Source organism: Mauremys reevesii, linkage group 4, assembly GCF_016161935.1.
Source record: "Mauremys reevesii isolate NIE-2019 linkage group 4, ASM1616193v1, whole genome shotgun sequence".
Taxonomy (NCBI): domain Eukaryota; kingdom Metazoa; phylum Chordata; order Testudines; family Geoemydidae; genus Mauremys; species Mauremys reevesii.
This window is the reverse complement of record NC_052626.1, coordinates 27,072,119-27,099,991: the sequence shown is the minus strand read 5'-3', so window position 1 is coordinate 27,099,991 and position 27,873 is coordinate 27,072,119. Positions and strand designations below refer to the sequence as shown.

The window sequence follows — 27,873 nt, the reverse complement described above, 5'->3', positions numbered from 1 at the left end:
GAGGAATATATGAATGGAAGACCTTGACTGGTGCATTATTTTGATCCTGATGCATCAGTCGTATTTATATATTTCTACCCTGATAGTACCTTGGGTCCAATCATGAATGGGGTTCCATTGTACTGGGCGTTGCACAAACATGGAGTAAGAGACCGTCCCTGTCTTGCAGGGCTTACAGTCGATATCAGTGGTTTTCAACCTTTTCATTTGCAGGATCCCTAAAAATTTTCAAATGGAGATGCAGAGCCCTTTGGAAATCTCTGAAAAGACTGGCCCAGATAGAAGTAAGAGATATAATAGAGAAGCAAAATTTGCTTATTTTCACAATGTTCCTCCTGCGGGTGTGAAACAAATCAAGACGTGAGAATTGTGTTGCTCTCAGGTCTTGTTTTTACTGTGTTTTGTAAGTAGTGTCATACTCAAAATCCATCTCATTTGATCCTGTGCTGTAAAGGTTCCAATAAATACCTAGATTAGATTTTTTTTGGCACTGTTTCTTTTTTGAAACATGTCAGTTCAGTTCTAAGACAGATAGGCTACAGAGACGCTCCCTTGGTAATGAATCATCCTCTTATCTGCTTTCTAGAAACTTTCTGTCTTCGGGGCGGGGGAGTTTTCATATTGTCAAAAATTTCCAACATGCACAATTCTTTTTTTTTTTATTTCAAAATGGCGTTTCATTAGTTTATAGTAAAACAAAATTTTAAAGAATGTGAAAGCTCACAACTGAAATGTTGCAAAATTATTAAAACAAAACATTTTGAGTGACTGAGCTAATTTCTTTTGCCTTTTTGATTTGTGAAAATTTTCAAGATTTCAACTTTTTATAGGAAATGTTTTTAAAATCTCGAGAATTTTCATGGGACAGGAAAACCACTTCCCACTCTGATCCACTTGTGACAGCGGTGCTCTAATTACAGATCTTGTTAGCATTTCCAGCGTGAATTCCTATTTTCATGTGTTCTTAACTAAGCTGGTAAACCATACACGTGTATTGTATTCCCTTGGTATGGGAATAAACATGTATTTTCTGCCTCGATCCATCCAGTCACGTTGCTGGAAGTTGGTGGTATGCCAAAGTCCAGGGCTTGTTGTAGGGTTTGTACAGGCCTCTAGGCCTAATTCAAAGTCCACTGAAGTCAATGAGTCTTTCCACTGACTTCAGTGGTCTTTGGATCAGGCCCAATGTGAAGTATGCAGGGCCCCAACTGATCATCCCTAACCATCATATACCCATGATGTCCCTCTTCCTCCGCAGCTGCCTCCTGCCTGTCTGTGACACTCTAGGCTGTGGCAATTTCCCTTTTCCCTAAGCTAGTTTGTGAAGTTCCGTCAACACTCCTTGTTGACCCAACAAGCCTAGAGGAGGACCTACAGCACAACTTTTCAAGCAGGGATCAGAGCAGGGTAGTGTTCTACAGAGAAGCTAATGCAGACACTGCAAATGCTGGTGATTACACTGTCCACCTCTTTGAATTATTGTAACTGCATCACCAGGGTGTTGGCTTGAGTACATTTGTTTGCTGTGACTTGTCAGCATTTGCCTACCAGCAGGTAAACCCCGTAACCTTTGAAACCAGAGACATAATTGTGTACGACAGTCATTAGTGGATAATCAGAAATCTATCTGAGAGCATCTGTTTTAAGAGATTCCAACATTATTAAAGTTTAACCATACTATATTTGGAAGTTAAATTACCATGCTAATTAGACAGTACAACTACTTCACAAGCCATAGGTCCTTTTTCTTTAGGGTCACATGCATATTTCATGTGGACTTCCTAAGTAGTTGAGAGTTTGGCCTACTATTTCATGCAATCATGCATCTACAGCCTGCAGTGTGATCTGCAAGCACATTTCATATCATGTGTGGGCCAAACAGGGACTAAGTAACCCAGGATACTTGGAGCTCACAGGTTGTTGCTATTGCAGAATAAGTGGACTCCACTTGCTTGGATCTCTTCTTTCTCAGAGCTGCCATACCGGTTAAACAACCACAGATTACATCACAGCTTCAGCTTGCTCTGAATGGCTGCCATTCCTAGAAACATTTCCAGATGATGTACTGCCTGCAATAATAGTGTGAGTGGGGAAAAAGTGAGGGGGCCTGAGTCTCCTCTCACTTACACATCTGTAAATCAGGTGTAAAGCTATTGAAGTCAATGTTGTTATACCAGTGAAAAATCAGTGTGAGAGGAGAATTGGAGCTTCTGTGTCCAATGACTTGAAATCTCATAGGTAGATCAGGTATCTGGAGTGGATACCTGCCAGCAGCTGGTGTCTCCCACTCATCTATGCCACACGTTAATACAGGTGTTGGTATAAAGCATCACTGGTAATTGTGACATGCAGTTGATACTGAGCCTAGATAAAGTAATTTCTTTATTTCTTTTAATATGGGTAACAAGAAAAAGGTAAAAAATGGGCTGATGCCACAGAACGTTTCCAAGTGTAACTAATTACCATTTAAAACAGAAATGAAAAAACAAGGGATGGATCAGGGTTCTGAAATATTCTGATATTCATCTGATTGAAATATCCACTGTTAATAGAACCAGAAGTGATTCTTTAAGTCACTTCAGAGCAGATATGTCTTCACGTATGTTGGTTCAATGCCCAGGATGATAAGACCCACTTTTGATTGAGGTTTCTGAGAACTACAGTAATGCAAACAATTGTGTTATTATTTATATTACACAAGTGGGTAGACTCCCCAATTGAGATTGAGGCCTCATTGTTCTAGGCGCTGTCTTAAAAACATAATAAGAAACAGTCCCTGCCATGAAGAGCTAAAATATAAATAAGGAATTGATATAAAAGTGGAGAGAAAAGAAACGTGAAGTGACTTGTTCAAGTTATAGAGCAGGTCAATGGCAGAGCCAGAAGTAGAAGCCAAGTTTCACGAATAACCATGCCAATGCCCTATCCACTGGATCATAGTGCCTCTCATCCCCTCCGCCCTGACCAGAACTGACCACCTCCAGGAGAGAAAGGATAGGTCAGGCTTCATGACTTTCCAGTTCTTGGTGTCTCAGCTGAGAATGTAAATAAAAGCTTGATCCAAACTCCATTGAATTTAATAGGAGCCTTTCCATTTACTTCAGTGTGGTTTGGATCATGGCTAAGTGACGTGGGCTTTTGAATTGGACTGAGATCACCAAATTCATTTTTCATAGGTCGCAAAACAGCCTTCAAATGATCAGAGTTTTCATTTTCTACTGACTTGGCTCAGATTCATATCAGCAACCTGTAAGTGAGAGGTTGTACAAAGTATTGCCAATCCCCTGAGCTAACCAGTCTGCAAAACATGGTACTTTTCTCCCAAGCAGCCTGTTATAAACTCCACATCTTTGTATGTCACATATTCTCAATAAACTAAAGTTTCATTACTTCTATCGTCTCTGGTAATCTGAAAGTGAAGCCATTATGCTAGACAGTATCTTTCCACTGATGAGATTCATATGATCTAGGGGTGTCAAGCGATTAAAAAAATAGTGATTAATCATGCAATTAAAAAAATTGTAATTAGTCTCACAATTAATCATGCTTTTAAACAATAATAGAATACAATGTATTTAAATATTTTTGGATGCTTTCTACATTTTCAAATATATTTCAATTACAATACAGAATACAAAGTGTACAGTGCTCACTTTATATTTATTTTTATTACAAACATTTGTACTGTAAAAAATAAAATAAATAATAGTTTTCAGTTCACCTATTACAAATACTGTAGTGCAATCTCCTTATCATGAAAGTTGAACTTCCAATGTAGAATTATGTACAAAAAACAACTGCATTCAAAAATAAAACAATGTAAAACTTTAGAGTCTACAAGTTCACTCAGTCCTACTTCTTGTTCAGCCGATCTCTCAGAAAATGTTTGTTTACATTTGCATGAGATAATGCTGCCCGCTTCTTGTTTACAGTGTCACCTGAAAGTGAGAACAGGTGTTCACATGGCACTGTTGTAGCTGGTGTCGCAAGATATTTGTGTGCCAGATGTGCTAAAGGTTCATGCTTCAACCACCATTCCAGAGGACGTGTCCATGCTGATGACAGGTTCTGCATGAGAACGATCCAAAGCAGTATGGACGAACGCATGTTCATTTTCATCATCTGAGTCAGATGCCACCAGCAGAAGGTTGATTTTCTTGGTGGTTCGGGTGCTGTATTTTCCACATTGGAGTGTTGCTCTTTTAAGACTTCTGAAAGCATGCTCCATACCTCATCCCTCTCAGATTTTGGAAGGCACTTCAGATTCTTAAACTTGGGTCAAGTGCTGTAGCTATCTTTAGAAATCTCACATTGGTACCTTCTTTGCGTTTTGTCAAATCTGCAGTGAAAGTGTTCTTAAATGAACAACATGTGCTGGGTCATCATCTGAGACTGAAATATATGGCAGGATGCGGGTAAAACAGAACAGGAGATACATAATTCTCCCCCAAGGAGTTCAGTCAGACATTTAATTAATGCATTATTTTTTCAACGTGTCATCAGCATGGAAGCATGTCCTCTGGAATGGTGGCCGAAGCATGAAGGGGCAGACAAATGTTTAGCATATCTGGCACATAAATACCTTGCAATGCCAGGTAAAAAAGTGCCATGTGAATGCCTGTTTTCACTTTCAGGTGACATTGTAAATAAGCAGCAGGCAGTATTATCTCCCTTAAATGTAAACAAACTTGTTTGTCTTAAGGATTGGCTGAACAAGAATAGGACTGAGTGGACTTGTAGGCTCTAAAGTTTTACATTGTTTTGTTTTTGAGTGCAGATATATAACAAAAAAAATCTACATTTGTAAGTTGCACTTTCATGGTAAAGAGATTGCACTACAGTACTTGTATGAGTTGAATTGAAAAATACTATTTCTTTTATTTATCATTTTTACAGTGCAAATATTTGTAATAAAAATAATATAAAGTGAGCACTGTACACTTTGTATTGTGTTGTAATTTAAATCAATATATTTGAAAATGTAAAAAAAAATCCCAAATATTTAATAAATTTCAATTGGTAGTCTATTGTTTAACAGTGCGATTAAAACAATGATTAAATATATTACTATGTTGAATGTATATGTTATATATTATATTTCTATGTTGACAGTTTAACAGTTGGGTGGATAGTATTTCATTTTTGTTTTAATTCCATGATTCCTGTACATAATAGACAATAAATAAACAACTTTCTTTACTTAACTGAGATACACTTCAGGCAGCAGCGAAGCACAGTTGAGACAAATTACCTTCTTTTTTAAAGGATATAATGCCGAATTCTATTTTCTACAATATCTCTTGTCACAGAGTACATTATGAAATTGTTACATCATGGTTACCAATTTCATTTCAAGGGTACATTTACTCAAATGATGACTGGCATGTAGAGAACCATTCAGAGCAGCATCAGTGCTTTCTGAGACTGAAAAGATGATATCTAGATGTCAAAGAAACCTCCATGAAATGCTTGCTCTTGCATTCTCTTGTGTTATGGGCTAGAAACCACTGATGTGCAAAATGTTTGCCAGGAAATCTGAAGACATGAAACACATTGCCCTGTTTTGGAACCCTCTATGAGTGTGTGGAACTTTTCATAGAGTCATAGAAATGTAGGACTGGAAGGGACCTTTAGAGGTCATCAAGACCAGCCCACTTCCATTGATGGGATTCCACAGTCTCACAAAAATAAAAATAGTGAGTTCATAAAAAATAAAAATCTGTCCACTCAAAATGGCTACATTTGATGTCGATTTAGGTAGTTTTGGTGCTTCTGACAAAGGCTGGAAGAATTTCAGAGAGCAAGTGTTGGAGGGGCTGAATCTGGGGGGACCCATTATGTGAGAGTAAATCTTAATGGGTCTAAAACATGAAGAATTTTTTAAAAACCCACTATGTAGCCTATGTTGACCATTGTGTGAACCAGCTTGTACTGGGAATAATAATATCTTGTCAGCTAGTTCAAACTCAGTTGCACTGCCCATAAAACATTAACCAGCTGAGCCTTAGCTATGCCACACTAACAAGCTAATACAGTTTAGCTCTATTTCATCAAAGAAACATATAGCTATTCCATGCAGAGTGAAGATCCATCAAACTATGTGCCTGATGCATTTTATATAGTGTTGATTGTAGTACAAAGGCAGGCTAGGATACATTTGCCTACTGAGGGGAGTAATTGCTATCACAGCAGCACTACTGTAGGTAATGATACAAAATAACTGCCTCATTGTCAGCAACTCTGAGACAGCTGTAAGGGTTATAGCCTCAAATATACCCAGAGAGAGGCAGGGCAGTGCCGTCATCATGGTGTAACCCTAATGATAACATCATTATATTAAACCATTCTAAATATTAGTTCCCTCATGGGAAAACACATGCAGGAATGGAAGACTCTATCTGGCTTTCAAAGAGAATGCTTCAAAGGGAAACGCTTCAAAGGGAAAAAAGCCTCAGCTTTTTCCTTAATGGATATTTTCCTTAAAACCACATGTTTTCAGACCCGCTGCAATAACTGAGGAGTAAGAATACTGCTAATGATGTATTGGTTTTCATAAGAATTGTAACTCATTTTTGTTCAGCATTTTCTTTCCCTATTTATTTTCTTTCTTTCTCTTCATCATGGACGATGGCGGGGGGCGGGGAGCCGGTACAAATTATTGGGGCCCGGCAGTCCGGACGGGGGCCCGGGGCCCAGCTTCCCCGGCTTCGTCGGCCCCGTTTAGCCAGTCCGCCCTTGCTGGGGGGCCCAAAAAATTTTCACTGGGGCCCGAACCTGCTCTCGGCGGCCCTACTCTTCATCTTTATGTTGCATCAGCTATTTCAGAATCAAAGAGAGACATGATGTCGGAGATGAGGATATGTGATGTGTACTCTATAGTCTTTTACTTAAGCTCTTTTTTTATTTGAACACATTCTCTCTCTTTCCCAGGACCCAGATCAAGATCTAGCAATATATTTGGGCGGGGGGAATATAAAGATAAAGATGTTCTGAAACAAAGTAGCATTACTCCTCCCAGCCCACGCTTTATTCATGAAGACAGGCAGGTCACAATAGATATGGCTAGCAGCAGGGCACCTTGACCCAATAAAGGAGATGTCATTTACAGCAGCTTTCAGGAAAACCAGAGGGTGTCAGTGTGAGGACAGACCTGCTGAGGGAAAGCTGCCCAAGTCTCTCAACGCAACCCACTTCGGGGTCCCGACCCATGGACTTCAGAAGGAGTCAGAGCTGGCACAGTGAGGATGCCAGTCTGCCATGGTAGGATGACATGGGCAAGATCCTCAGCTGCTGTAAATCAATGCATCTTCAATTATCTCAATAGAGCTACATTAAATTACAACAGCTGAGCATCTTGTCCATGTTTCCTGCTTTCCATCCTTAAGACCTACTAGGTGAATCTGGCCATCTTAGGTAGTTAGAGGGCCCCATCACTGTAGTATCTGAGCACCCCGCAGTCTTTGAGTTCTCCCCATAACACACCTGTGAGATAGGGCAGTGCTCTTATCCTTATTTTACAAATGGGGAACTAAGGCACAGAAAGACTAAATGACTTGCCCAAAGGTGCACAGGAAGTCCATGGATGAGCTGGGACTTGAACACAGCTCAATCCAAATCTAAAGGCCTCACCATTGAACTGTCTTTCCTCTCTCACTGCGGTATGGCAAGGAGATACCAGACTAAGAGGAAGGCAATTTTAACAAAGTGTTTTGTGCTAAGGGAGATGTGATTTTATTCAGAAGGCAACTATTAGAGAATAAATGCCTTCCAATCTGTGATGAAGAGCAAACCTATAAATAGAGAGACTCAATGTTATAAAATATGTCTGTACCAGCTGCTGAAAGTCAACACTTCATAATGGGTCACTGCAAGTCCTTCAAAAAGTCAGCTGAGCTTTTTCGCCATGTGCTACTCTCAGATGTTGAAAACTATTCAATTGCATTGTGTGTGGTATTGCAGGGTTCCGACTTGACATTACTTGCAATGCTGTGCATGTCCACACTGTCCATGTACTCTGAATGGTACTTACACAGAAGTGGCAGCACCATGTGTCTTAAGGTACTTATAGCTTCTTGGATTCACATAATAAATAATCTAAGTCTAGTAAAATGATTTGTTTAAGAGGCAGACCCTTCAAATGAAGTGTTCTAGTGATAGCATTACAAATGCACACTCACACATCTCTCTCCGTTACTCTGTGTAGTACAGGGGTTCTCAAACTTCATTGCACTGTGCCCCCCTTCTGACAACAAAAATTACTACACAGCTTCAGGAGCAGGAACCAAAGCCTGAGCCCGTTCAAGCCCCACTGCCCCAGGCCAGAGGGGGACCAAAGTCAAAGCCCAAGGGCCTCAGCCCTGGGTAGGGGGCGGGGGCCTGTAACCTGAGCCCAGGGCTGAAGCCCAAGCCTGAGCCGTGCTGCCCAGGGCTCAGGCCTGGGGCTCGGGCTTTGAGCCCGGGCCCCAGCAAGTCTAATGCCAGCCCTGGCAACCTCATTAAAAGGAGGTCGCAACCCACTTTGGGATCCCAACCTCTGTTCCCTGGAAGCTGCGCGCTTGGGCAGCCGCCCAGGAGAGATTCAAGTGCTGTGCATTTGAATAGCAGAGCCATGCACATCCAGACGGCAGTGTGTGTTCAGGTACCTCTCCCCCTCGTTGCTTTGCAGCCACCTTGCTTCTGCAGCTGCTCCCAGGACCCTCATGCTGGCTGTGCAGAGCAGGGCTGGGGAGGGGGAAAGGATGGTGCTGATGTCAGGGTGTCTCCCTTCCCCTCCCCCAGCCCCTGTACCCCATCTCCACAGAGCAGGGGAGAGGGAATAGGGCTCAGGACTCTCAGCAGCTCTGAAGTCTGAACAAGCCTTTGGGTGAGTGAGTGCCTTAAAAAGACAGTGCACAGTCTCTCAGACTCACACACACACACACACACTCTGTCTCTCCCCCTCTCCCCTGCCCATCTACCCCATCTCCGCAGAGCAGGGGAGAGGGACATGGTTCAGGAGGAGGAGAGTTTTCAGTGAGTGCCTTAAAGAGACAGTGGACAGGCGTCTCTCAGAAACTTCCCCAGCAGCCATCATACACACAGTCTCTGTGTCACACACACACACATTGTCTCTGTCACACAGTCTGTGTGTCACATACATGCACACACTCTCTCACAGACACACACAGAGTCTGTGTCACACACCTCACAACACTGTTGTTGTTGTTACTTCTTGGTCCTTCCTGCAATGCACATATATTATCTGTAATTTTATTCTTTCAAAGTGTGTTATTTTAATTTTTTGACTGGTCTATGCATAATATTTCATAATTTTTATTTCTCTCTTACACTTAAATTTAATTATTTGAGTAGTGAGTTTTAAAATGCCTAACTTGTCCTGGCTGGAGAAATTATCCCTATTGGTCACGTTTAAAAAATATATATTATATCTAGGTTTTTTGTTTCTACTGGTGGCGCACATCCACACATTAACTTAGTGCACATAACAAAATTTATTCCACACATGTGTGAAAAAAATTAGAGAGAACATTGGTCCCAACCCACATTTTGAGAACCACTGATGTAGTATAAATGTTACACTGGTTATTTTCCATTAAAAATGAAATATGCTTTACATTCCACTTGGAGCCTTTAGAGCAGGCCACACTGAAGGGGCGGGGGGGTCTGCCTTTTACAGCTTTGAGTGCTATTGATAACAGTTTACATGTATCAAACACATTTCATCCCAAAAGGTTCCCCACATGCTTTGCAAATGATGGGCCAAATTCTGTGAAGCAGAGTTGAGTAGAGGTCCTGTCATGGGGGAAAGTGGCTATGCTCTGTTATCCTCCACACTAAGCTGCTTCTCTTGAGCTCAGCTGTACATGACAAAGAGGAGTGTGGCTAGGTGTGCTGGTGAGAAGTTAAATCCACATAGGTAAGACGTGAGGGGGAAGAGTTACCTTGTTCCCCTTGCAGGTAAGTGGGACTTGACATTTGAGGCAATGTGAGTTAATGCTGCTAGAAGCAATAACCCTCTGTGACGCAGTAGTGAGAATATGTGCACAGTGAAGGGCAAGGGCCTCATATGACAATGCTGCAGAGCAGAAATAGGGGCCAGGGGACTCCCAGAGACAGATCCCTGCCACATGGAAGGCCAGAGACCCACCAGTCCATCCCTGCATCTCAGCTTCTTCACCTCTTGATGGTCACTCCCCATGGCAAGACTACTCTGCTGCAAGCCTCACCTCCCACAAGAGATGATATGGTTGAACGGCAACAGGACATGTAAGCCTGCCCTGCCCTTCTAGGTCTTTTATGGTGTGGTGAAGGAGAAAATTTGATCCTCAGTCTATAAACTATTGGTACCGTATATAGGAATCACTAGCCCACTACTCAATTACACTGCACCCACCTTCCCAGTGAAACATGGTAACTGATTAGTAATGCCCTGCTCCATAAGCATCAGGAGCCATCTCTTCACTCCTCCCACTCTTCACTGGCCCACGATGCTGTTCAGCCACCCAGAAGAGAGCCTGTTAAACCACACATGCCCCTGTATTCTTTGGGTCAAAGGAAACCAAATCATTTTTAGAAGATAATTGATTTTACAGAGGCTGTTCCCACAAAAATGGGTGGGATCCCTTGAGAAGTTGTTAGCCTCTTCTTTCCCTGGGATGTGCAGAGCTTAGAGCTGTGTTTGCTCCAAATTCTTAGTGCAGGCTCTAATGCTCTGGTCCTTTCTCGCTAAAAACACTATGGTTTTGTTTTCTGAAAGATTGTCTCTCAAGTGCCTTGAATAAAGTAGGTGTTTAAAATGTAATCCCAACCTGAGACTGCACTCTCCCCATTTCAAGGCCTGTTTGATACTTATAGCATCATTTACTAATGCTCCCCTGGGGATAGTTTGAGAAATCTGTCTGTATAAGCTCAGGCTCGAATAAAGATTAATATGAGAATAACAGGATTGTTCAAAGCTTTGACTTCACTCCACATTTCATCTTTTGAAGATGGATAATGCACTAATCCTCCCCCCTCTAATAACGGAGAAATAGGTTCTTGATTCAGAAATAAATGATAATTTACTGTTGAAAACCAAAAGGTGGAAGGTGCAGCAGACATGCTACTGAAGCTTGATCCATTTCCCATTGATGTTAATAGGTGTTTTCCATTGACGTTAAAGAGGCCCTGGAGAGCCTGTTGAACAGCAAGCACCAGTTCCCTCTGCAAATGATGTGTGGTGTTTGTGGCAAACATAATTCCCCTCTGCCCCGATAAGTAAAGGTTCATTTGTTGACCAAAGATTTTTTTCCAAGGGCTTTTTCAAACATTCTAGCTTAAGCCCAAGAAGCTATGATTATTGGACAGGTTTCAGAGTTGTAGCCGTGTTAGTCTGTATCAGCAAAAACAACGAGGAGTCCTTGTGGCACCTTAGAGACTAACAAATTTATTTGAGCATAAGCTTTCATAGGCTAAAACCCACTTCATCAGATGCATGGAGTGGAAAATACAATAGGAAGATATAGACACATAGTACATGAAAAGATGGGAGTTGCCTTACCAATGCTAACGAGACAATTCAATGAAAGTGAGCTGTTATCCACAGGAGGAAAAAAATCACTTTTGTAGTGATAATCAGGGTGGCCCATTTCAAACATGACAAGAAGATGTGAGTAACAGCAGGGGGAAATTAGCATGGGGAAATTAGTTTTTAGTTTTTGTAGTGACCCAGCCACTCCCAGTCTTTATTCATGCCTAATTTGATGGTGTCCAGTTTGCAAATTAATTCCAGTTCTGCAGTTTCTCATTGGAATCTGTTTTTGAAGTTATTTTGTTGAAGAATTGCCACTTTTAAGTCTGTTATCAAGTGTCCAGGGAGGTTGAAGTGTTCTCTGACTGGTTTTTGAATTATTCTCTGGAAATGTGTAGGAAAGCAAACAATGATCTTGCCCCCACATTCTTAAACGGGTGGAACAAAAATCAGACTGTGGAGTGATAATATAATAAGGCATTTGTAAATGTATGCTTCTTGATTTGGAATTTTGTGAATCATTTATTTTAGGATCAGAGGATGACCGGTGATCAGTTTTAGGTACCGTTTTTGTGATAAAAATATTTTTCTGTCCCTGGAATACTCAGTTCATTACACATTTTTTTTGAAAAGTGTCTTTTACTAACTTTCCTTGCTGTAGTCCATTCTCCTTAGGTGAAAGAGTTGTATTTTATGTGGCCATCTTACAATGTGCTGAGCACCCTCAACTCCTAATGACTCCATCAGGAGCTGAGGGTAGTGGGAAAGGCTCAGCACCTTGCAGGATCAGCCTGTTTGATGCTAATGGTAATCATCCTTTAAGAAATAGGATCAGTACAGTGAGATAACTATCCATTCTTGTTTCCTTCACAGAATAAATCTATTCTTTCCTTTTCATTCCTGTAAAGGAAGAAAAGGACCACCTATGATGAAGCAGGTTAACGTTTAATAGCCTCCTTGATCTATGGCTCTAGACCAATGGTTCTCAAACTTTTGTACTGGTGACCCCTTTCACATAGCAAGCTTCTGAGTGCGACCCCCCCTCCTTATAAATTAAAAACACATTTTTATATATTTAACATCATTATAAATGCTGGAGGAAAAGTAGGGTTTGGGGTGGAAGCTTACAGCTCACAACCCCCACATGTAATCTTACAGCTCACAACCCCCACTTGAGGGGTCCCGATCCCCAGTTTGAGAACCCCTGATCTAGACACAATGTTCAGTCATATATCATTTCAAGATATTGTATCCTGACATTAGGTACCTAAACAGCAGTGTGTTTTCAAAGAGCCCAGCAAAATGCAAAAGGCTTGATCCACACTGGAGCCTATGTTCAGGGTTGGACCTGAGCAAAGCACTTATTTGCTTTCTGTTCAGTCCAGACCAGCAATATGCCCCTGCTTCCCCAGACCCAAAAAAGCTCATCTAGTTAGTAGCAGAGTTTTGGTACAAATCATTTCATCATATAATATCATGGTCAGAAGGGACCTCAGGCGGTCATCTAGTCCAACCCCCTGCTCAAAGCAGGACCAATCCCCAACTAAGTGGCCCCCTCAAGGATTGAGCTCATAACCCTAGGCTTAGTAAGCTAATGCTCGAACCACTGAGCTATCCCTCCTTTTGAATAATAAATGTGTCCTGGAATTGTGTTTTGTAGCATGTATTTTGCTGCCTTTGGTGATATTTAATATGGCATAGCCAAACACATCTGAATTGCCTTATCGCAGTGGTATCATTTCATTTTGAAAGCACAGAGCAGTTTATACATATGTGATATCGAACCAGGTTCCATACTCTCACGTTGATTCACCTGTGTGCCTTTCTCATGTTTACATTCCTTGGCTCTGGTGTTCAAAGCACAGGACTGAGTCAGAAGATTTGGGTTCTGTTCCTGGCTCTGGCACTCACTTTTTCTGTGTTCTTGGGCAAGTCACTTAGCCTGTTGTCACACTGTCTGGTGTGGCTCAGTGCCATAAGTGCCAACCCCAGAACAGACTGCCAAGAAACAGGGCATGAACCACAGTGTGGTTGTGTGTTCTATACTTAGATTTCATCAACAAAGTAACAAGTGTGATCTCTTATAACAGCCTTAATAGGGAGCTTACAGACAGTCCCCTTAGGTACTCCAATCTATCTTGCTACCCAGCCAAGCCTGCCTCTGTGATGGATTTCTCCTTACTCCAAAAATCACACCAATATTCAGGTTACTCTCTGTCCTGAAGGACCAGTCAGTTATGCCAGAGCAATTGTATTGAGATCTCAAACCAAAGACAACACTTGTATCCAATCCTGTAACAAATTAACAAGGAAAAAGAAATAAGAATTATTTACAAGGCTAAAGCAGGTAAACATACATATAAATGAGGTACAATCTTAAGTTCAAAAGATAATAGAAGCTTCTATAATAAGCAAGCTTTTATCTCTGTTAGGGCTAACCCAAGCCAAGCAGCTTGGGGACCTCTTGCTTATATTTAGGAATCTTTGCCCCTCAGAGTCCAAACAGCAAAACGATACCAATTTCTCCTTAACAGGCATTTTTATTCCCTTCCCACGGCTTCAACCTGTGATGAGACATGGGCTTGTGCACGTACCCTCTTCAGGGGCAAGGGGGAAGCAGCCAACAAAGTCTTCTATTGATAATGGCTTGTCTGATATCCGCAAAAAGAACAGGAGTACTTGTGGCATCTTAGAGACTAACAAATTTATTTGAACTTAAGCTTTCGTGGGCTAATCATAGAAGATTAGGGTTGGAAGAGGGTTGTACTTTGCATAATCTTTGTAAAGCTGTAGCCCACAAAAGCTTAAGCTCAAATAAATTTTAGTCTCTAAGGTGCCACAAGTACTCCTGTTCTTTTTGCGGATACAGACTAACACGGCTGCTACTCTGAAACCTGTCTGATATCTGTAGACCTTCTTTTGTTGGGGAGAAGATAACGCTTCTTATTGTAAACTAGCATTTCACGCATGGTAATGCTTCTCCCCTGACTGTGGGGAATTTACAGTCATAGGCCTTTTAGTGGTCATAGAGTTTTGTCGACAAAAATTATGTCGACACTCAAAAAGCAGTATAATAAAAATCAGTAGAGAAGCGTGTGGCAATCACTGTGTGGAAGCTGGCAACTCCAGACAGCTACCGGTCGGTCATGAATCAATTTGGAGTCGGGAAGTCAACTGCTGGGGCTGTGTTAATACAAGTGTGCAGGGAAATTAATCGCATCCTGCTACAAAGGACCGTGACTCAGGGAAATGTGCGTGAAATAGTGGACGGCTTTGCAGAAAGGCTTTCCCCAACTGTGGAGGGGTGATAGATGGCGCACACATTCCAATTTTGGCACCAGACCACCTTGCGGTGGAGTACATCAATAGGAAGGAGTACTTCTCCATGTTGTTGTAGGTGCTTGTGGATCACTTTGGGTGTTTCACTGACATCAGTGTGGGGTGGTCTGGGAAGGTGCATGATGCACGCATCTTCAGGAACAGCAGCCTCTATAGAAAGCTACAAGCGGGGACTTTCTTGCCAGACCAGAAGATTACAGTGGGGGATGTTGAAATGCGCATAGTGATCCTGGGAGACCCGGCATTCCCCTTACAGCCATGGCTCATGAAACCTTCCATGGGAAACCTGGACAGCAGTAAGGAGTGGTTCAACAACAGTCTGAGTAGGTGCCAGATACAGTGGAATGTGCCTTTGGCAGATTAAAGGCACGCTGGCAATGCCTTTATGGCAGGTTAGACCTTAATGAGGATAATATTCCCTGGTCATAGCCACGTGTTGTACTTTGCATAATCTTTGTGAAGCTAAGGGTGAAAGGTTTGCTCGGGGGTGGAGCATTGAGTCGGACTGCTCGGTTGCTGATTTTGGGCAGCCAGATACCAGGACTATCTAAGGGGCCCAGAGGGGGGCAATTTGAATAAGGGAGGCTTTGAGGAAACACTTTGAAAGTGAGAACCAGTAATGTATATCTCAGTGATTGGTGCTGCAATGTTACACTGAATGTAGTTTTCCTAGGAAGCAATGGTGAAATTTGGGGCCTTACATTCCAGTAAGCAAATGATTAAACTGCCTGTATATGCATTACCTGGCTGCAGGGCGGTGGAGTTCAAACTGCTGACCAGAGGGGTCAGGATGGACATTGTGGAACACCTCCTGGAGACCAATTAAAGTGATAAAATCAAGCATGGTGTCTACACTGGCACTTTGTTGACAAAATTTTTGCACAAAAAGCTTTATGTCTCTTGTTGGGGTAGTTTTATTTTGTTGCCAAAACAGGGTATCTTTGCTGCCAAAAGTTGCATCGCGGTGTGTACACATTCATTGTTTTGTCAACAAAAAACACATCCCTGACAGAAATAAGTTTCACCGACAAAAGCACTGGTGTGGACAGCACTCTGTCGGCGGGAGATGCTCTCTTGCCAACATAGCTATGGCTGTTTGTTGGGGGTGGTTTAATTATGCTGCTGGGAGAGAGCTCTCCCATTAGCATAGAGTGGCTACATGGGAGACCTTACGGTGGTGCAGCTGCAGTGCTACAGCTGTGCCACTGTAAGGTCTGTAGGGTAGACATAGGCAAAGCAAACATTTTTATAGTTACCGAACAGACATTTAAACATTGCCTTGTAACATGGGATACAGATGTTATAAGTAGGTTTAAAACATGCAACATCATAGAAGATTAGGGTTGGAAGAGACCTCAGGAGGTCATCTAGTCCAACCCCCTGCTTAAGGCATCCTACAAGGATCCTACAAGCATTCCATAAAGTCTAAACACTAAAGCACATTCTGATAACTCTTATATCTGTTTTAATAATACTAACACACTCTTCAGCCAGTCTGGTTTCCAGCTGTGCATTTGTCAGTGTTCAGTGAAGCCTAGGGGCACCTGGTCTGCCAATGTCACACCTGTCTCTGCCTTGATTTAGCCAGACAGATGGAAAATGGGGATAACCACACTGACCTCCCTCACAATGGTGCCCTGAGGGTTAATGCATTAACAGTAATATTATTTAAAGTTCTCAGATATAAAAAGGCAAAACTGATCATTTCACTTCTCCAAGTCAGGATGAAGAAGCATATGTTTTAATGTTTTTCAGCCTTATCCCATACATAAGATTTGTGCATCATGCTTCTCCAGGAGAGAAGTTGTGGATAATGCCACCTCCTAGTTCAGAGACACAAAACTAAATGTATTGCTGGTATAATAGTTACTTTGCAGTCCTTGTAGTTACACCACAGGTGCATTTGGTCTAATTGTTATTAGTTAGGTACTAATTAACATAGCATAAGCTTATCCTCTCACTGGTATGGCTCTGCTCTATCCAGTAGCCGACCCAATCTACTCAAACATTCTATCATGGAAAATATTCCTCCCAAGTTGTTGTTCACTCTAAGGCAACTCTCCTATGCAGTCTTAAGCACGTGCTTAATTTGAAGCCAATGAGACTACAGTAACTCCTCACTGAACGTTGTAGTTATGTTCCTGAAAAATGCTACTTTAAGGGAAACAATGTTAAGTGAATCCAATTTCCCCATAAGAATTAATGTAAATGGGGGAGTTAGGTTCCAGGGGAAAAAAATTTCGCCAGACAAAAGACTATATTATATATATATATATATATATATATGCACACACATATACACAGTATGAGTTATAAACAAACAATTTAATACTGTACATAGCAATGATGATTGTGAAGCTTGGTTGAGGTGGTGAAGTCAGAGGGTGGGATATTTCCCAGGGAATGCCTTACCACTAAATGATGAACTAGCACTCAGCTGAGCCCTCAAGGGTTAACACATTGTTAATGTAGCCTCACACTCTACACGGCAGCACAAATGGAGGAAAGGGAAACAGTATGGCAGAGAGCAAGAGAGACACACACCCTGTGTGTGTGTGAGAGAGAGAGAGCGAGAGACACGCATTGCCCCTTTAAGAACTCTGTCCCCACTCTAAGTACACTGGCTTTTTAATTAGATCAGCAAGTTGAGACAGCAACTGCTGCCAGCAAGCTCCTTCTGTCCTGAGCCCTGTCCTGCTCCCCACGGTGCTCTGTGGAGTTGGAGGGCAGGAGCGGGGCAGGAGGGACACCCTGACATTAGCATCCTTATCCCCCACCCTCTGCACAGCAAGCAGGAGGCTTCTGGGAGCAGCTCCAAGGCAGAGGGCAGGAGTAGCACACAGCAGAGGGGGGAGGGACAGCTGAACTGCTGGCAATTGCTAGCCTGCTGGGCGGCTGCTGCACAGTGAATTTAGGGAAGCGTATCCAGGGGGCTGCCGGTCCACCCTGGTTCCATGCCCCCACCACTAGCTCAAATGGGCTGGTCTTTCTGCAAGCAGTGGACAAAGCAGGCAGCTGCCAAACAATGTTATAAGGGAGCATTGCACGACTTTAAACGAGCATGTTCCCTAATTGATCAGCAATGTAACAACAAAACAACGTTAAGCAGAATAACTTTAAGTGAGGAGTTGCTGTACTCCCCTGCTTAAAGTTAAGTGTGTGCATACTTTTTTACAGGATCAGGGCCTTAATAATCAAAATATTACAAGATTTCCACCATTCTTAAATTGTGGGTCCAATCTAATACCATTTGATGGAACCCGTAACCAGGCTGAGTTAAAGCTCTGGCTTCTTTACAATGAAGCAAAAACCAGCTAAAGATTAATAGTGTTTTTATTTACGTGGTTTGGTTCAGCTGTCCTCTCAAGTAAATCAAAAGCACTGTATTTTCCCAGGCTTGCCTCAGAGTCATGTTTATTAGGTCAGGACGGATACAAAGTTCTGGAATAGATCTTTTTACTGCCACATGTAATAAACTGTTAATAGAGAAATGTATGTAAATACTACTTCTTGGTGTCTGATCCACAGGGCACAGCATGTTTTGATGTTGTGTGATCAGTCAACTCTCCCACAGAAAAACCGCTGGAGGGATTTGGGGGTGGGGAATCTCAGTGAGACTCCCCTCATGATACTTTCCCCAAAGAGTGTTAAGAGTGAATGTCAGTGACAAGTTTGCCTCATGCACCAGCCCACCTCACCCTGTGAAATAAGCAGGGGATACTGATGGCAGAACCTGGGGATATGCAAAAGACCTGTCCATGCAAAGGCTTCATACCTCTGCACCAACTCTGAGGCCCTTTGTGCCCCCTCTAGCTTCCTGGCAACGTGGCTGTACAGGAGGGCTCTGCTGTAGATTGCTCTGGAAGTACCTATGAAAGTGTTCCCACTTCTGCCATGGACCCAGCCTCTCATCCCCTTCCTTCCTGCCCCCTTTCCAGCTCTGGATCCCCATACCCACAAGCGCCCTCCGCAAGGTCTAGGTGAAGGGGGACTGAGCCATGGAGGCGGCACGCTGCCCCCTACTGTAAATGCAAGGGTGGCTGTGTGTGTGGAGGGCCCCTTTGTTATTCAGACCTCAGAGGGCTGATTAGTCTCTGCCTCCTCAGTGCACATGGTTCCATTCTTGGTGCTGTGGGTAACCCCAGATTATACCAACAAGAAACAGTATAAGTGCATTTCACCAAACCGAAGAACAAGGAACCTGACTCAAGAAATTTGTTTTATGGCGATTGGTTGAGATTTTCAAAACCAGATAAGGGATTTAGACACATAGTCCCCATTGAAATAAATGGGGGTTGTGTGTCCACATCCTTTAGACAGCTTTGAAAATCACAACCATGATTTAGTAGTTGTGTTTATCAATTTATTTATTACAAATACATATCTGTTCACATGTACAGACCACTACAGTAAGCCAGGCTATAAACACAACTAGACAAGAGCGAGAGAAGCCTCCGTATGTGCCTCATTCCCCTGTGAGGGGAGGATCCCTGGAAGTAGCAGGCTCTCTGCCCTGTGCCATCCATATCTCGTCCTCCTGTGCAACTGCCATGCTGAGAGCTGATGCATTCTACATACCCATGCTGTCAAGGGGTTCACTTCTTGGAGGAACTCCCCAAATTCTGCCTGTCCCCTTGCATGGCTGCCAACGGGGTGCTCTTAAGCCACAGACAAGGAAACTGAATTTGCCTTAAGCTTTTCCTGTGGCCGATGATTACAGGAAAGAACATCTTTCAGAATGCAAGTGCATTTAGTTGAAATTAGATCTGGTCAGGAATTTTTTACTCAATTTTTTTTGATGAAAAATGTGGTTTCCATAACATTGAAATTTTCTGCAGGAAGATTTGATTTTGCCTAGCATTTTTTATTTTCTGCCTTCAGAATTTGTCCCTATGACAGCAGTGACTTGATCCTTAAATGAATGAGGAGTCAACAGATTTGTTGGAAGAGATGGTGATGTAGCTGTACTTCTTTTTATATATGCCCTAAGACAAGCTTGGGAGCATGATTTACATTGTTCTTAAGGAGACAATGAATCAATCAGCCTTTTAAACTTCACTACCAAACTGTTGGTGTGCCTTGAAACATCCATATCCTTAGATTTTGAATCAAGCACGGAACAATTGCCTTTTTACTGAGTGCTTTTGTTTAGTTCCATGCACACCGTTGACACCTCCATTACGTGTAGCAAGGGAATCTGAGTCTTTGCACCGGGGATGTCTATATAGTGGGGAGGAAAGGTGGAGCATGAAATCCCCGACTGTATTTTCAGCAGACAGTGCTGTACTCCTGTTTGGTTTCTGAACGTATTGGGCCAGAATGTCAAAATAACTCCATTAATTACTCAGATTCACACCACCTGATGGCTTTGGCCCTTTATCATCAATTAAGTCTTCTGCAACTTGTTCAGTGAATTTTTAGTGTACTTGTTTGGGTTTATGAATCTTCTGTCTCCACAAGGGTATGTTCCAATTCCAGGGGGGAGTGTATGAATAAGCTTTTGTAGGTTTCTTTCACAGGAGGACAAAACATTGAACTTCGGTCAATAGCTCTCCTGGTAGAAGAAGATGAATTATGAATGTGTAGGGACTTTTGTGTTTTCTTTTATTATGTGTAATTTACCTGGTCACTGTTTGATTATACATCATGTGAGGGAAGAACATCATATATCATTTTCTTTTGCATTATTTCTGCATTCCACTTGTTTAATTCCTCTAAGCAGCACAATTCTGCTAGGTTTCTTGGTGTTGATAGTTTTTACTTTAGTTATGAAGTGACAGCCATTCTGTAAGCCACTGCCTATATTTTGACATCTGGGTGGCTGGAGGGCATATACAGCCCTACTAGAAAGGTCATTTGCCTTCCTTCAGAAGTCCATATAACTTTAATTTTGGCTTTTTGGTAGAGTTTGTTCAGCCGTGAGAGGTCTTTAAAATAGTTGATCATCAAGATCATGTGGGTTTCATACACACAATTTTGCCTTGATTCAGATTGTTTGTGTTATGAATTATCCAAAGAGTTGAATACAGTGTTACCTACATGATATATCAATGATGCCAGTGAACACATTTGTCTATAATCTCTCTCTCTCTAGGAAGGGAATGTTATCTTTTATTTAGAACATGGGAGTGGCTGCCAGATCTCTTCAGTTATGTTCCTAGCGTTGCCTCACTGGATCATATTCTCTGGCCTGCTCCACTCCTTTTGTATTGCCCTTAGCTCCTATGCTGGGGATACCCTAGCAAGGCCTTCCACTGCACAACCCCACTGTAGGGTGTGTGAATGAGCTGGCCACCTCCTGAGTGCCAGCTCATGGGCTACGGTAGCTCTGCAGACAGCCTGCCTGTGTTTCCCCCTTCCAGGTGCTTCTTAAATAAACTCCATATGGGCATTTTTATTTATTTATTTATTTTTGTCCAACAATGCCCACTCTCCTAAGGTCTAATTTATTGACATAAGACACAATACAAAACTCACTGCTAGGGCTTCTCTTCTCCCCCTGCGTCTGCTCTCCATAGCTTTTCCCTGCCTTGTCAGGCCTCTCTCAGCCCTGTCTGGCTGGAGTCTTTTGCTATTCCCGTGGAGTTTGTTCTCCCTGGACCTCAAAGTTCTTCAGACCTCTGGCTTCCAGGACCAAACCCTTCCTCCTGGTCAAGGGTATCTGACAAGAGCCTCCTGCTCACTGCAGCTCTTCTGACTGCAGCCTCTGCCACAGCTTCCTCTCATTGTCTCTCCCTGAGTGTCTCCCCTCTCTCTACCGCTTCCTGCTGCTCTTAGAGTGGAATCACCCTATCCCAGCTCAGAAGTACCTACTTAGTCACAAGGGCTGGCTAGCCCTTAAAGAAGGCTTGCCAAGCAGGGAAGGGTAGTTCTTCAGCTGCTCCCATCTTATAGCCCTCCCATTTTGGATGATTGTCCAAAGAGAGGAGCAAAAGAAAGGAGCTGAGCAGCTACTTTACAGTATAAGATTATCCTGCTTGAGAGAAGTAAAAATGCAGGCATGGTCTTAAAAGTGCCTGATTCCCCAATCACAGACTGAATTTAAAGTCCAGCCACCTCTACTCAGAAATTATGTTGATGGGAATCATATAAATACCCAGATGTACAGAAAGAAACTGTCGTTCTCAGATCCATGTATAATATCACAGGTGCCCTGAAATGAAGTTAATAGTGCTGATGGAAATGGTATGATGTACACATTTAAAATCTGCCTATACTGTCAAAAAGTGCAAAGATCCCATGAAGGTGATGCAAGGCATGGACAGATCCATTGTCTAATGCAGGGGTGGGCAAACTTTTTGGCCCGAGGGCCAGATCTGGGTGGGGAAATTGCATGCAGGGCTGGGGCAGGAGGTTGGGGTGCGGGAGGGGTGTGGCGGGGGCTCAAGGCAGGGGGTTGGGGTGCAGCAGGGGGTTGGGATGCAGGAGGGGTGTGGGGTGCAGCAGGGGGCTCAGGGCAGGGGGTTGAGGTGCAGGAGGGTTGTGGCAGGGGGCTCAGGGCAGGGCGTTGGGGTGAAGGAGGGGTTCGGGGTGCAGGGTCCAGCCTGGCGCTGCTTACCTGGAGCAGCTCCAGGGTGGCAGCAGTGCACAGTGAGGTTAAGGCAGGCTCCCTTCTTGCGCTGGCACCATGCTGCTCCCGTAAGCGGTCGGCACCACGTCCCTGCAGCCCCTGGAGGGAGGAGGGACAGAGGGCTCCGTGTGCTGCCCTCACCTGCGGGTACCTCCTCCGAAGCTCCCATTGGCCATGGTTCCTCATTCCCAGCCAATGGGAGCTGCGGGGGGCAGTGTCTACAGGAAAGGGCAATGCGTGGAGCCCTCTGCCCTCCCTTCCTCTCCAGGGACCGCAGGGACGTGGTGCCGGCTGCTTCTGGGAGCAGCACGGGGCCAGGGAATGCAGGGAGCCTGCCTTAGCCCAGTGGTGCCATGGGGCTGGCAATCCCACAGGCCAGATCCAAAGCCCTGATGGGCTGGATCCAGCCTGCAGGCTGTAGTTTGCCCACCCATGGTCTAATTATTAAGGCAAGGAATGTGCCTGGCAAAGAACAGTCTTCCATATATATATCATGCATGTGAGAGCTTTGCAGTTTTGACAGAATGAGTGGTAGTTACTGCTTTGTATGAAAAGATAAATAACATATTAAGACCCAAAAAAAAGTTGACCCTGGACTTTAATCTAATGTTGTCAAATTCTTCTTCACAGATTCCTGTTATGGGAGGAGCCTTCATGGACTCACCCAATGAGGATTTTGGTACAGAATACTCCTTGTTTAATTCATCAGCCAATGTCCATGCAGCTGCTTCAATGCAGAACCAGCCAGAAGAGACATCCCGCTCCTCAAACGATGCCATATTGTTATGGATTGCGATCATAGCAACAATTGGAAACATTGTGGTTGTGGGAGTGGTGTATGCCTTCACGTTTTAAGAAGACCGGAGATTGGAATACTGAAGGAGTGGATGGCTACAAGCGTGTTTGTTGTGTGTGTTTGTGTATATATACATGTATAGCTATATAAATATATATAGGTAGACACATTTTGTTCATTAAAAGCTGCCACAGTACTAGAAATGAAGTGCAAGTTATTAAACTTGAACTTCAGTAGCAAAGTTTGGATGCATTGGCAAATTTTGTGGGGGCAAAAGCTTTAATCAAGAACAACCAATACATGTCATGTATAAATTAGATGTGAAAGGCCAATGCCGATATGCGAAATACAAAATGAAAGTGAGATTTATGTAGAAAATGTTTATTTCCTATTGGTTAGATTTTCTAGTAGCTCTTCTGTTTTTCGTTTGTTCCTTTTGTTGAGTTTTTAATCTGCTTTTGGGATTGGTATTTCTATCACAACATTATATGAAAAATGCTCTGTATCTTATTCTCCATGGAAATCTAGTTATCTAGTTGTGCAGATGCATTGGATGGTGGGCATTGGCTCAATTGTAATTTTCAGGATTCTTGTGTGTTGAACTAAAATACCCATGATCAGTTGGCAATGTGTAAAGTGTAGATATTATTAATCTTAAAGCAGTGGCATGCAGGTGGATGCATGGCTGGTTTAACTAGGACTCCCCTTCTAAAGACAGTGAGCAGATACGATAATCTGAGTGTTAGTACTGAATCTGCTTCATATTTCCAGAACCTATACTCCAGAGGATGAAGTGCTGGCAAGTGAGTTTTAAACGCGAGGGGCAAAAGCTCCAATTTCCATCAGACTCTTTCCAGCCAGAAAGGATAATGATTATAGTTCATTGGATTGACCCCTTCTAGAAAATAAAGACCGGGGCTCTTTTTGGTTCATTATGCTGAAATCCAAATTTCCCACAAAAGCCATGTGGTCAAATAAGCTTTATTTATGAATGAAAGAAATGACTTAAAGTGCAGTAATTCTGCAGCCTAATTAACTGCCAATGATTCATCTATGGGGATAAATGAATCACAAGGTTTACCAGATAGCCCTACTGTGCACATACATAACCTCCCATGGTGAATTGGGTACATGAGTTACATGGGATATATGGAGCATTGGAGGGCAGTAGCTTAAGGGAAGTTGCTGATAGACTTGACAACTGTTTACATTTAGGCACTAATATGTTTCTATGGCCTGATAACAAGGGGGGAAATGTAAAATTAATTGTGGTAGCAATTTTATACAAATATTTGTATTCAATATTCTATTAATGGGTAATGTCTTTGTTGTATTAATCTTGTGAGCAATGACTTTTAAGGGCTGTATCCATCCAAAATAATATGTAGCCTTCCTTGCCAAAGGAATATATATATATCTTCAGCCAAAGCTCATCTGAGCTGTAAAAGTCTGCCCCATTTCTCCTTCTCTTTTAAAAAAGGTGATGGATGTGAACATAGAGAAATGGCAGCAGATAAATACTTTACACAAAACCTTTGTGTATTTGACAGTTCTCCCTCTACTCTTGTCTCCTACATCTATTATCCTGATTTCAGAAGGCCCTGTCTGCAGACATGGTGGCTATTTTTGACACTTCTCTGTCACTCAGCTCAAGGCTGGAGTAAGAGCTGGCAAATGTATGGAGAGGTTTTGCTTTTATTTTTCTCTCTAAACCAATTTTCCTGCAGGGTTGGTGGATAGTCACACAATCCAGGACAATATGTCCTAAATGAGCATTTCAACTTTTGCATTTATTTATTGTTAGTCAAAGTGTTGGCCTGTAAAGCTGCCCCGGTTTTTTTGCAGCTGGCTCACTGTCAGTCAACTGCAAAGATCCTTGATCCATGAAATCACAGGAGAGGATTCCCAAGGCCCTTTTCTAGGGGCCATACCGTACTCTGTATGGCTACCACTTCTGGAGGGAAGTGCAGTACCATTCCATACCACTGAACCTCTGGAACCAGACTCCTGGTTAGACTGTATGGATGATCAGTTACGGAGTATCTGTGACAGGCACCTGTGAAGCTGGTATTTTAGATGATTGGCATGCTACTATGTCTACTCTCTCCTTTATAGACAGAGGATTTAGCAGGGGAAACATCTATTAATGCTCATGTGAGTTACATACATAAATTCCCTGCATTCTGGTAAGAGAGTAATCCATTAAGTGCCAAATCCTGTAGCCCAAGTAAAGCCCTGAATGCAGTGAAATTAGTGTGGCAGAAGGACCTCTACAGTTGACTCAAAGAGGAGGCATTTGGGGGTAGGATGAGTTATGTCAGCAGTGCATTTGTAGTCCCCTCTCCCCGCCCCCATGTACATGTGTATGTAGTGGAAGAGCACAGCCCTCCATGGAGCAGCCTGATGAAGGAGACTTCTGCCTCCCACCCCACCACCAATTGTCAAGTGAAGTCCTTAGTGCAAGGCCCATCTAATCAGGCTTTGGGCAGGGGAAAAGATTTGGTCCTAAGTGTGTGTGTGCCTCCTCGGCTTTCCGTTTTAAGACACTCATGTATGGTAGAACAGTTTAATTTCATGCCCTCAGCTACTTCAGGTGTGTCACTAGCATCATAATTGCATCAATTAGTTACTAATAGGATTTTTCAGTACCTCAATAAGGCTCTGTAGTGATGCTACCTCGTGCAGTAAAACTGTTTTTGCATGGTTAATAGTAAAGCATTTTCACCCTAATTAAAACCAGTTAGACAATGTTGTATTTATCTAATGGGAATCTTTTGCTGCTCCATGAATTTGCCAGTAGAATGCTTTGCTTCAACTTTTTAGGATTTTAATCTAAATGCAATTAGCAAAGTTTATCTTTAATCTCCCAAAGTATTGGACCAAATTGAAAAGGTACAGTCAACCCTGAAAAAAATACTTGAGAATGAGTTGTTTTAAAATGAGAGACACTGCCATGTTGTCTTGTGCAAAGAGGTGCCCTACTTTCATATGAAGGCAACAGGAATTGCAGGAAAGATTGGAACGAACAAGTTCTCCCCCTGTCCTCTTCAAATATATTTTTCATCATCAGAGTTGACTTGCCAGGAGGGGCCTGATGTAACTTAATGTAATTGATTTAAGAGGGTGACATATAAAGTAGGGTATCTAAGGAAAATATTTGCTCTTGCCACATCTCACACTTGAAAAGATTGTAAATGTGTAGTTAGCACTGTGAATTCAGGAGATTTCCACAAAATAAAGGCAGGTGTGATGGGAACTTTATGATTGAAAATAGCCTTCTCCAGGGATATATATGGACTATTGAATGAAAAGTCTGGGCAGTGTGTTGTCAAGCATATTAGGGATGGGCTTGCACTGAGGCTGAATCTCATCAAACTAGGTGGATATGCAGCTCCAGAACCAGATGTTAGCTGACTAGGTATTTGTAACAGGATCTCAATGTGGTAGCTGAACCTAAGATCCAGATATGGTGGATTGGAACTTCAGCGCTTGGCCCTCTCTCTGTATTGGGCCAAACCGGAAGGCGGAATCCAAATACCTCCACGTATTGGGGAATTTCAGATTTGGATCCAGTTCTGCATCCAGACATTGCAAAATGAACTCGACTCCCAATCCTAACTGGTGAAAGCAGCAGTTCTGGGAGAATAAGTAGGGCCACGGCAGATGCTTCTGCATCAGGATCCTTGAACTTTTGACTGCATTTTAGTGCTCTTCTTAAGCAGGTGTATGCTATGCCCTGACCTCCTCCAGCTAGCACTTATTGCTGACAGCACCATAGCCACTAGCCCCCTGTGGACTGTGTAGCCCCCTCTTCCAACAGCCCTCACTCTCTTTGGGATGTGGTATGAGCTTCGGCACGTCAATCAGGAATTTCTGCCTGTGCATTTGTGCATGCTGGGGAGCCATTCTATGTGGCTATTTGGCAGGAGGAGGCGCCCTCTGCACTTCTCCTTGGCCCCTTGCACACCAAGGCAGAAGTCAGCTCAAAGATTAGTTCAAGTCAGTATTAAAGCACCATAGCCACTAGCCCCCTGTGGACTGTGTAGCCCCCTCTTCCAACAGCCCTCACTCTCTTTGGGATGTGGTATGAGCTTCGGCACGTCAATCAGGAATTTCTGCCTGTGCATTTGTGCATGCTGGGGAGCCATTCTATGTGGCTATTTGGCAGGGGAGGAGGCGCCCCTCTGCACTTCTCCCTTGGCCCCCTTGCACACCAAGGCAGAAGTCAGCTCAAAGATTAGTTCAAGTCAGTATTAAAATAGAGGCATGTAACACAAGCAAATGACAATGGAATACTCAGTGACATGCAGAGAGTGTTCATAGCTGTATTAGGCCTTTGTAGTGGAGAAGGCAGAATACCTTCTAAATCTAGAATAAGACCCCTAGCTGTATAAAAGCCATACCTTGTAACTATATCTGTCCTGTTCAAGGTCGTTAATGTACCTCAAGCTGATGTGCTGGGAGGAGCAAGGAGATGGACTTGATCTTCCATAACTTCTGGAGCACTGGCTCTCAACCTTTCCAGACTATTGTACCCCTTTGCAGAGTCTGATTTGTCTTGAGTACCCACAAGTTGCACCTCACTTAAAAACAACTTGCTTACAAAATCAGAGATAAAAATATAAAAGTGTCAGAGTACACTATTACTGAAAAATGGCT

At 42.9% G+C, this 27,873-nt stretch overlaps 1 protein-coding gene across 1 annotated transcript in view; it reads left to right on the top strand.

Annotated features, from left to right (window-relative positions):
• C4H14orf132 (chromosome 4 C14orf132 homolog) overlaps nucleotides 1–27,130 on the top strand; it is a 58,995-nt gene extending 31,865 nt beyond the window's left edge. The window contains exon 2 of the mRNA XM_039533680.1: nucleotides 23,049–27,130. Coding sequence (XP_039389614.1) covers nucleotides 23,049–23,273 — 225 coding nt within the window. The 3' untranslated portion in view covers nucleotides 23,274–27,130. The remainder of the gene's footprint in view (nucleotides 1–23,048) is intronic.
• Nucleotides 27,131–27,873: the final 743 nt, after the last annotated feature.